Raw genomic sequence first — 10,012 nt, 5'->3', positions numbered from 1 at the left:
TAGCGAGGTTGAAATTGAATACTTGTGACATGGAGTGTGAATGTTGGGATCACAAGAAGCATTTAAACAAGAGCGGAGTGGAAGGAAGAGAAGGTAAGGAAGGAATTGAAGAGAAGAGAAGGGGGAGGAATGAAAAGCACATCTATCATCATCATCTATCAATCAATCATCATCATCTATCAATCAATCATCATCATCATGAAGAAGAGGGAAGGGAAAGGAAGAGCACGAAGACAGACAGACAGACAGACAGACTCTCTCTGCCTCACTCTCCCTCTCCAGCAACAAACAAACAAACAAACAAACAAAGCCAGTCACCCTTCCTTGGCTTCCTTTGCTTCCCTTCCTCTTCTCTTTCTCTTCTCCTCCTGCTTGTTTGTTTGTTTGTTAGTTGTTGCTGCTGCTGCTGCTGCTGCTTCCTCTGCTGTGGTGGCCTGCAAGTCTCTTGTTGTTGTGGCCTAGGGTTAGACCACCACCGGTGCTGCCCTCCCTCCCTGGCCATGACGAGAGCCATGACGCTGCTCCTCCTCCTTTCTTTCTGTCTCTCGCTCTCTCTCCCTCCTCCTTTGGCTCACGCCCGCTGGGGTGCTGTCCACCGAGAGGTGGCCTCTGCGGCGGATTCATCATCGTCCCCTGTCCACGAGCTCACTGCTGCCACTTTCAACTCTTCCATCGCTTCTGCCCCCGCCCCTTGGGCTCTTGTCGAATTCTATGCTCACTGGTCTGCACCTCCACTCCCTCTCTCTTGATTTTATTTGTTTGGTCAACCCACTCCTGAATCCTCAGGTCCCAATCTTCCCCGTTTCACAAACTCCCTTATTTATTCAATTTTTTTTTAATTCAATGTCATCTACATTCCCTTCACGATTGGGATCACGTTTTCAACTCTTTCTTACTATCAACTCACCTTCTTTGAATCTCAACTCGTGCTTGCTTTAGAAGCAGCTGTTGTGTAGTGCATTTTTAAGCGCGTAATTCGCCTACTGTTACCCAGCATCCATAATCTGTCTTACACTCAGTGTTGCGATTTCCTGGACGCCTGTGCATTGAAGCTTAAGCATTCGAGAACATGTTTTTTTCCTGCTATGAATGCACATATTCGCTGTCGCCTTATTTCTAGGATCTTATTACAAAGTTCTTGGAAAACCTGCTACGATTACATGCCATTTAATTTGAGTAATTTTTTTGGCTTGTCTCGTATATCTGCACAGGTGCGGCGCCTGCAAGAATTACAAGGTGAAATCCTCGGTTCTATTACACTACTGTAGTCTCGCTCGCTATTCGAAATTTTGATCTTCTTGTTGAGTGCCCAGGTCTCGTATGACCTCTGCGTAACGCAGCAATTCAGTGTGAATCTAGTAGATCTTCATCTCCACACAACGAAAGCTTTCTCCTCACTTTACACTGGGTGCACCTGGTGTGTTTGTTACTCTTGTTTCTGAGATTGCTGAATTTGGAGATGTTTGCAGCCACATTACGAGCGGGTTGCTCGTCTTTTCAATGGTCCTAATGCTGTACATGCCGGCGAAATATATCTAGCCAGAGTGGACTGCGCTAATAATGTAAGTTTCTTGACTTGTCTCTGCTGGGTATTTTGCAAACTTTTAAACATATTGCTCAATTTTAGGGTTTAGGGTTTTGTAATTTGGACTGAAGAATTTCAATTAAATAATTTTCCTCTAGAATAGTCACTAAGCTCTTAGCTTTGTGACTCTGAAATGATCTAATTGCTGAGAAGTTATATGAGCTGGGCATGTCAATAGTATGTTTCGGCTCTAGGGTTCAAACCATTATCTTAAACAAGACGTACTTTTTCCATCATTTAATCTCCTAAACCTGGCTGAGTGTTGGGTAGCCAGCTGCCGTCGACCGTCGAAGTCTGTTGGGATAAGTTTCGGTTAAAGTATTAAGTTTGATCGACTTTAGAGATCTTTCGAAGAGTGTGCTCTAGGGTGTGTGTTTGCATTTGACACGCAGGTTAATCAAGATCTGTGTACAAGATTTAAGGTCGAATATTACCCAACACTATTGTGGGCCTCGCCTCCCACCCTCGCGCGTGGTGATCGCGTATCCAAAGACAAAGTTGAGGGTCTTGAGGAGGTTAAGAATGCTCATTCGGCAGAGAGGTTGCTTGAGTGGATCAACAAGCGTGTCTCCAAGTACGTTTGGAACTTCTGATGTATAGGCATATGGATTGCGTCTGGGAAGTTTGTTTGAAGTATATAACAACAAAGTATGGGACCGTTCTGGTGAATGAGTCAATACAGTCGCAGGAGTGCTGAGTTCAGGTGCTCTGAATGCATTATCTTGCCAGTCTTAATCGTGCCCCGAAAAAATCATGTCCACGAAGAATTAGGTCAGTTGACGTTCGTAAGCAATATTATATTGCACTTTTAATCTTCCTCATCAGACCTTACCAATGGAAAGTTCTTGCGTCAAATCACGCTACTTTACTTGGTTTGCTTGTTTGTTGAGCATGGCCTTTCAACAGTTTACTAATCTGATCCCATGTATGCTCCGACCAGGACATACTCCTTAAGTGATGTAACTGCAGAAGGAGGAGCCGACAGAGCCCTCGTTCGCGAAGTCGTACAGGTTGGGAACTTTATCGTATCACTGCTGCTTCTCTGTTTTCTCTATTATAACTGGATGTATCGTCTTATTTTTTCTGCTGTTTGTTTCATATCAACCCGTTTGTCCTGACCCAGTTGATTATGTGTTAGAAAAGATAGTTGCATCAATTCATGACACCGAAGAAGCTACTGCGGCAGCGTTCAAGATAATATTGGATGAAAAGGTAATTTGGTATGTTCAATTGAATATTTCTTTGCACATGAGGGGTTGGAACAAGAAATAAGTTACAAAAGGTGGACGTTTTTCTTGGAATTCCTCTCCACTAACTGTTTTTTGTGCACATGCTTGTTCGTCTTTGTTGAGCTGAATTTATTTTGAGTGTACACATCAATTCTTTCTGGTGAATTTTTGCTATGAAATTGATAGTCAATTGATCTTTCGACTGTGTATTGGAAGACACTGGTGATGTACTAACATCATCATTGTGGAAATGCTCTTATCCTGATTTATGTGAGGCGTGGTGAATGATGCTTTTATCCGTTGATTTTTGTTGATTGCTTAACAGCTTCTGAATTTGGATAATAAAGGGGACTTGGCTCAATTTCTGCAACTTCTTGTGCTTCACCATCCCTCGAAAAGGTTGAAGTCCATTCCCACAACTTCTTGTGCACATAAGTTAAGTCGAATTGCATGAGTGGATCAGGTCCACATCTTTGAATTCTGTATTGTATACTTTGTGAGGTGTTCTGTGTTTGTTCTCTGCATCGGATGCTCTTTCAGAACATGAGCCTTATAGTATCTCAACAGTCCTTATTTGATGGCTGAAATATCTTCGATTGCTTGCTTCGAGAGTAGGTGTAGAAAAGGTAGTGCCGACCTGTTGGTGAATTTCGATGATCTGTGGTCGGAAGGTGATCCATCGATGGAGGTCCTAAGTAAGTATCGCATCTGCGGAAAGTCGTCACCGTCAAATTATTGGGTAAACACTGTTAATTACCATCCTACTTCCACATTACAAAAAATGTTTCCATTTATAGGCACTTTCCTAGTTTCCTAGTTGAGTAGGCTCAGCCTAAATTTTATTTGTTAGCGTGTGAATAGATTCTTTTCTTAAAAGTCAGGTCTTCTTCCCGCTGAGAAATTCCCTGACTGCTGAAGCACCTCTAATTTTATTGTAGGTATCTTGCCGGGGTGATAATCGAGGTTACAAGTAACCTTCACCACCTTCTCCTTGTGGTTTCTACCTGGTTTTAGAAGCTAAAAATTGAAACCTCAGCTGTTTTGTGCAATGTTGAAAGACTTTGCTTACAATATTTTAAACATGACATGCTATGGGGATACCGCTTCAAACGACGTGGTGAATTGCAGACGATCCCATTTAAGTTCATCAGTGATATAAAAAATAATTTGACCAAGGTGTGGGTATGCAGCTGTGGATTATGGCTGCTGTTTCATTCCCTAAGTGTTCGAGTATCGGATTCTGAGAGTCCGGGTGCATTTGTTGCACTGCGTGGGTTTGTTGACCAGTTCTTCAGGTGTCAAGTGTGTCGGGAACATTTTTTGGAAATGAGCTCCAGGTTGTTATCTCCTGATACTTCAACGTATCATAAATCACTGATTTTTTGCTTTGCTAGCAGTTTTTTTTAGTAAATCTTACGATACAATACTACTAACACTGATCCGGTTCATACTTGTAACTGTAGATGCCGTATTTCCGAATTACAAACTGTATAATGTATCTTTAAAACTGTCCTAATTTTTCCAATTTTAGTACGTCTGGGACTCTCAGCCCTTTCTTGTAACTTTGACTGGTCAGATTGGTATATGTGCACTGTGTATTTTATGAGGCAGTCTTGTCGATTTCAGTTTAGCTGACTTACTTATTTGAAATTATTAAATCAGTGCGATGGGTACAATAAAAACACGACGGGACTTAGTGATGTGGCTTTGGAATGCACACAATGAGGTATCATTCTTCAGTCCCTGCAAACTACTGTGGTATTTCTTTCCTGAAGCATTTTAAACAACTCCAAAATTGTGTAGCGTGAGGCTTTAGAAGGATCTGTGACCTTGATATACATTTCTTCACATATCTGTTGTGGGTTTGAATAATAGGTAAACAAACGTTTAGCAAACGAAGAGTTGAAATCTAGGAAGGAAGATCTTCAAGCTCCAAGGACTGTTTGGCCAACAAATCATCTATGTAGTGATTGTATCTTGGGGACCAATCGCGAAGACCCGCTTTGGAACGAGGACGTAGTTTACAAGTTCTTGAAAAATTGGTATGGTCCCTCATTGCAACGTTCAGAGAAGTTTGACAGTAAGGGGGAAGATGAAGTCAGTAGCAGTGGCAATTCAGCACTAAAAGGAGCAATTGTAGGAATATTTATTGCCAGTTCAGGTTTTGGGCTTGTTGCGTGGTGGTGGCGCAAGCAACAGAAAAAGCGCAAGTATTAAATCCTCCTCTTCGATTTTCCCATGCAGGTTTCCCTCTTTTTTCTTTGGTATCAATATATGTTCTAAACAGTTCTATGCTTCTCCATTCTCAACTCCCGCACGGTAAACTAGACCAGTCGATTGGGATGTGGGGCGGCTTGGTTTTAATGTAATTTTAACCTGTGTTGGGATTATTTGCACTTTCGCAGGCACATGCGGAGACGGGTGTGAAGCTATGAGGATGCTCTAGGGTCTCTCCAGTGTTCTGTGTAAATACGTAGTTTTGCTTTGAATCCCTAGACAGGATTTTCAAGAAATTCTTGAATTGGCAATGTAGTCAGTGCTGACAGGAATGCCTTTCCTGGAAGAAATAAGCTGCTGGCCAATGTCCGCAGCCTTCGAGCATTGTCCTCGTTTTAATGAAAACTGATTTAATTCTGAGATAAGTTCCTCAAGCAGCTTATTGTTCTTATTGATCTTGATAGTTTATTTTCATCAGTCTTAAAAATTTCGAGAAAAAATTATGTTGGTAATTGTAAATTTGAGGACCATCACAATTCTTAAACAATTTTCAAAATACTTCATAGCAATCGAAAAATGCAACAATGAAGTCTTCACTTGGTGATACATAATGATGTAAATCCCTGAAATTTGAGTTAAAACTGCTCCTTACGTTTTGAGGTAATGATAAGTGTAACTTGTGAGTATTTCTACCAAAAAAAACTAGTATATGCAACAGTTGAAGTTGATTTATACTAGAAACTCCGTCTTCATCTCCATCTCCATCTGTTTCCTCGATTGGTTTCATATGTAGTCAGTTCTTATGTCGTATTTAGATGTTTTATGACACGAAGTTTGTCTAGGAAATTTGACACGTTGTTTTAGATAACCTTCCATACAACAGAAAATTAATGTATAAACCATTCAAATTTTTTAGGTTCTAGCATCACTTTCCACGGAACATAGACGCAAGATGATTACAAAATGTGGGAAAGTAGGAAATTTATTAATATAATGAGAATGCTTTTTATTTTTTACTTTTTTATAGATATTAAAAGTTGAACATTGTTTATCATCTATGTTATAAGAAATATATGAAAATCTAGTGCATCTTGCAAAATTAGATTGTCACTTCTACAATGTGATTTTCCAAAACAATTGTTGCAATTTGGTGAATATTTTCGTTTTCTGAAATACGAAGTTAAAGGTACTTTACAATGTGATTTTACATGTGAATCATGAATCCATGTTCTTATTCAATGCTGGATGTGTGATGAAACAAATCAAGTGACTTATGGCACATCAGATTGTAAAGCTGAAGCAAAATCAAAGAAGTTCAAAGTTCCATCTTTGTCTGAATCAAGTTCTGAAAAAGCATTGCATATGCTCTTTTCATCTAAAGATGGAACATATTGTTTGGTAACTGATAGGAATAATTCTCTTGAAATAAGGGTTTCCAGTGAAGACCCTAAAACAATTCAATGATTACTCAATATCAAAAAATAACAGAGTATGCAATTTTTTCCATGATTGTAACTGAGTTGAATTTATTTAATTGAAACTTAACCAATTCCAAATTTGAGTTTTAGCTTAAGTGTAACTTACAGCACAAGTAAATTTAAACACACAAAATAAACCTTGTATTCTCAATATATATTTTCTTATGCCTCCTTTGATAAGTTATAACATAAATTTAGTATTATTATTGTTATTATAATTATTTTGAAGGCAAACTTAAAAAGGTGACATTTGTTACACCTGATTTGGTGATTTTTCATTATTTCAATGACGCTGCCCCTGAGATGATTGATTAAAACTGTATTGTTTCCACATCATATGAAACAGTTATAAAGATCAACATTTAAAAAATTAATAACACATTCATTTTCACAGCCAGAGAGGTTAATGGTAAGAACCTTTATTGAAGAAACTGTCAAAAGCTTTTTGAATGATCTCATTGTCACAAGGGAACTCATTGTATTGAAGTAGTTGCTTTTTAGCAATAGCATTAAATAGCGGCCAACTGACATGTTTTCTAATTGCAATTTTCATGATTGCTTTCAATTCAACCTGCTGGGTTTACCACGTTACACTTGTTCAAGGAAAATAAAATGACACTTTTTCACATTTGAGTAATAAAAACATATCAATTTTCACCTACACAAATCAGGCAACCGTAACATGATTCTTACCATAATGTGCACAATTTTAATCTTGAGTTGCTTGAAGATCACACTAAAGTTCACAATAAACTGCTAAATGTTTATTATTTATTATAATAATTTCCATTTTTAAAGGAACACATGTGTTCTGTATTCATTCAAATAAAGTAAACTCATGAAGCAAATGTCTACTAAAGGATTATAAGTGTTATCTATACATATATATATATAGTAATTTGGTTTGCACAGTTTGATTTTATATTGTTTATTTAATTATTAATGAAAGAATGCTTTAAGCACACTGATTAAAATTTTCAAATATCAAAATAACACTACCATTGTTCATGGTAACAAGGAATTGATACCAGGTAGTGTTCCTGGTAAAAACATTTATTTTTTAATATATTAGATTGTGAGGTAGTTTTGACCTTGGAAGGAGGTGCTCCAAAAAGAGATATAACTGCACATACAATTTCTTCTTTATTTAACTTGCATTTACAATCGTTGTCAAAGTAATTGAAACTATCCTGTATGTCATTCTCTCTTAAATAAGTCATTGTTTATAATTACAATAATGTAAAGGCATTGAATTCAACGATGCATCAAAATAAGAAGGATTCTGACTAAGTTTATATTTACGCAGAAAACAATAAAATATAAATTATGATTAATACTCAATGAATGTATATATATATATATATATATATATAATCAGAAATACAGTTGCGTATTTAAAATGTATTTATTAGTTGATAATTAACTGTTACGGTAAACTGTGACCTTCAGTTTTTTACATTTTTGGATTTCTTACATGCATTATTATTCCTCAACAATTTATGCATTTTTCTAGAGTTATAATAGATTTCAGGAATGATTAAAACTGTAACAGAGAATATTGTTACAATTAAATTGATTTTTTTCAAAATCAATATCCCCAAATTTAATGTCTAATTTTATTAATACGATTCACATCAAAAAATTACTATAATGTATAAATGTAAAACCAGATACTTTAACCATGATTACACACTTATATTTGTTAATGTATAATTTATGTTAGTTTTTATGTTTTCTTTTTGGAATACCACTTTTTTCCACGACAACATTTAACATGCATTTATAGAAATTAAAAGTATTATGTTCATATGTTTATTTTCCCCACCGTCACAAGCATAAATGGAAAATTTTCAGTTCAATGATACATAGACTTAAAAACTTTGAAAGCATTTTAACAATTCAAACTACACATTAAATTATTTTATACTACCTCTACTGCTTGAAGCAAAAAGAGGAATCTTATTAAGATAAACAACACAAATATCCCTCTATATATCTTGTACGTTAAAGCATTAAATTTTTGTTTGTATATTCTTAGTAAGAGAACAGATTTGTCCAACTTGACAAAATAAACTCATAGAATTCTTGCAACTTGTGAATAGAAATTTTTATGTTATGATTTAGGAAACTTTGAGCAAATAAGATGCTCTAATATTTTCTTGCCGACAAGCACTTTTTCTTAGGAGTGTTGTTTGATCTTTCATGCAAATTTATATGCTGAGTTTCAGTTGTTTAGGGACAGTCAATTAACTAACACATTGATAAATTGTCATTACATCAAAATTTCCATTGACGTTGTATTCTTAAAAAATGATTCAAAATGATAAAACACAATCTGTGAAACAATTTTTTTAAATTCAACTACAACCCTAATTCATAACAGAAGGTGTTATAAATAAAAGTTTTTAAAGTGTACAGTGACTCTTTTATTGATTTTTAATTTTTTTTTTGTTGATTTATCATTAAAATTTGTTAGACTTTCTTGTTTCTTTTATGAGCGAAGAAGTCTTGAGTATCAAAATATATTTCGTAGCATAATCATTTGATGCAATAATTCACAAATAGCAAAAAGAAAAAAATATCAAAATTTATTATATGATTTAAAATAAAAAAATAATATTTTTATACATACATACATATATGCATATATATATTTGATACATACATACATACATACATACATACATACATATATGTACATGTATAATTTTATATATATATATATATATATATATATATATCATCTTAATTTACATAGAAAAACTAAAGGAAAAAAAAAAAAAAAAAAACTTTGTCTCTGCATTATTCTTCAAAAAAAAATGAAAACTTGACAAAATTTCACAATTTTTTTTGAAAAAATTACTTAACATAAGTGAAATCTATAATGATACACAACAAACCGGTAATATAAGATTCATGTACTTGCAATTCTAGTGTTATACATGTTATTTATTTATCATTTATTTTTTTTATGCATGTGTGCATTTATTTATTTTCTACAATTATTCTTTTATAATTGTATTGATCTAATTTCTATTTTTATGGTATTAAGAAAATATGTTTACATGATTCTTAACTACATTCTTTGGATTGTTACTCATTGTTGTATTGTATATTATTATAAGCTAGTAATTTGCTTTACTATATTGCTCCCAAACTTAAGGCACCAAGTGCTAGAACTTACAAAAATTTGTTCTCTGAGTAAACATAAATTCTATAAACACAAAAAATGTTCCCAATGTTTTTTCAAAACAATAAAGCATCTCTTCTTCAATTGTGCACCATGTTGTAAATTCAGCTTCAACTTGAATGCTGCTTCCTTCTCAAGCACAAGCACACGGTAAAGTATGGCCCATGGTGTTTTGTCTTCTTTGATCATATATCTTATCATTCCACAAGGTCTTTTTCCCAGCAGCATTGCCGTTGCTCATCTCACTACACAAGCTATTTCCCTGCACATCACTAGACTCTTCTTCTTCTTCTTCTTCTTCTTCTTCTTATTC

General features: G+C 35.2%; 1 protein-coding gene and 1 long non-coding RNA gene across 3 annotated transcripts; one reads left to right on the top strand and one right to left on the bottom strand.

Moving 5' to 3' along the window:
• Positions 1-247: 247 nt before the first annotated feature.
• On the top strand, positions 248-5,456 carry LOC112273583 (sulfhydryl oxidase 1). 2 transcript variants are annotated; one of them, XM_024502522.3, is made up of 13 exons: positions 248-721; positions 1,212-1,236; positions 1,470-1,562; positions 1,978-2,159; positions 2,526-2,595; positions 2,729-2,797; positions 3,140-3,213; positions 3,430-3,553; positions 3,753-3,784; positions 4,005-4,151; positions 4,477-4,540; positions 4,690-5,024; positions 5,220-5,456. In XM_024502522.3, exons 1-13 carry the CDS (start codon positions 501-503, stop codon positions 5,239-5,241), a joined length of 1,458 nt encoding a protein of 485 aa, XP_024358290.1. In that variant the 5' UTR covers positions 248-500; the 3' UTR covers positions 5,242-5,456. The 2 variants fall into 2 exon arrangements, with proteins under 2 accessions (XP_024358290.1, XP_024358291.1); XM_024502523.3 differs by having other exon boundaries at positions 249-721; positions 4,690-5,058.
• Positions 5,457-5,995: 539 nt separating this feature from the next.
• LOC112273585 (uncharacterized) lies at positions 5,996-8,932 on the bottom strand. Its single transcript, XR_002967075.3, has 5 exons — positions 8,440-8,932; positions 7,601-8,052; positions 6,927-7,080; positions 6,769-6,826; positions 5,996-6,478 (listed from the first exon to the last, which is right to left on the bottom strand). It is a non-coding gene; the product is annotated as an uncharacterized LOC112273585 (long non-coding RNA).
• Positions 8,933-10,012: the final 1,080 nt, after the last annotated feature.

The sequence above is a fragment of the Physcomitrium patens genome, chromosome 20, assembly GCF_059467195.1.
Source record: "Physcomitrium patens ecotype Gransden chromosome 20, ASM5946719v1, whole genome shotgun sequence".
NCBI lineage: Eukaryota > Viridiplantae > Streptophyta > Bryopsida > Funariales > Funariaceae > Physcomitrium > Physcomitrium patens.
Note: the sequence above shows the minus strand (reverse complement) of the source record. Positions and strands in the feature narration are given on the sequence as shown.

What these genes read in the sequence shown, in the direction of transcription:
- LOC112273583 (XM_024502522.3), top strand. Translation starts at nt 501, where the DNA reads ATGACGAGAGCCATGACGCTGCTCCTCCTCCTTTCTTTCTGTCTCTCG. An exon ending in GTCGAATTCTATGCTCACTG is followed by an intron (nt 722 to 1,211) that starts GTCTGCACCTCC and finishes ATATCTGCACAG; the next exon opens with GTGCGGCGCCTGCAAGAATT. An exon ending in TTTTTGGAAATGAGCTCCAG is followed by an intron (nt 4,152 to 4,476) that starts GTTGTTATCTCC and finishes TTATTAAATCAG; the next exon opens with TGCGATGGGTACAATAAAAA.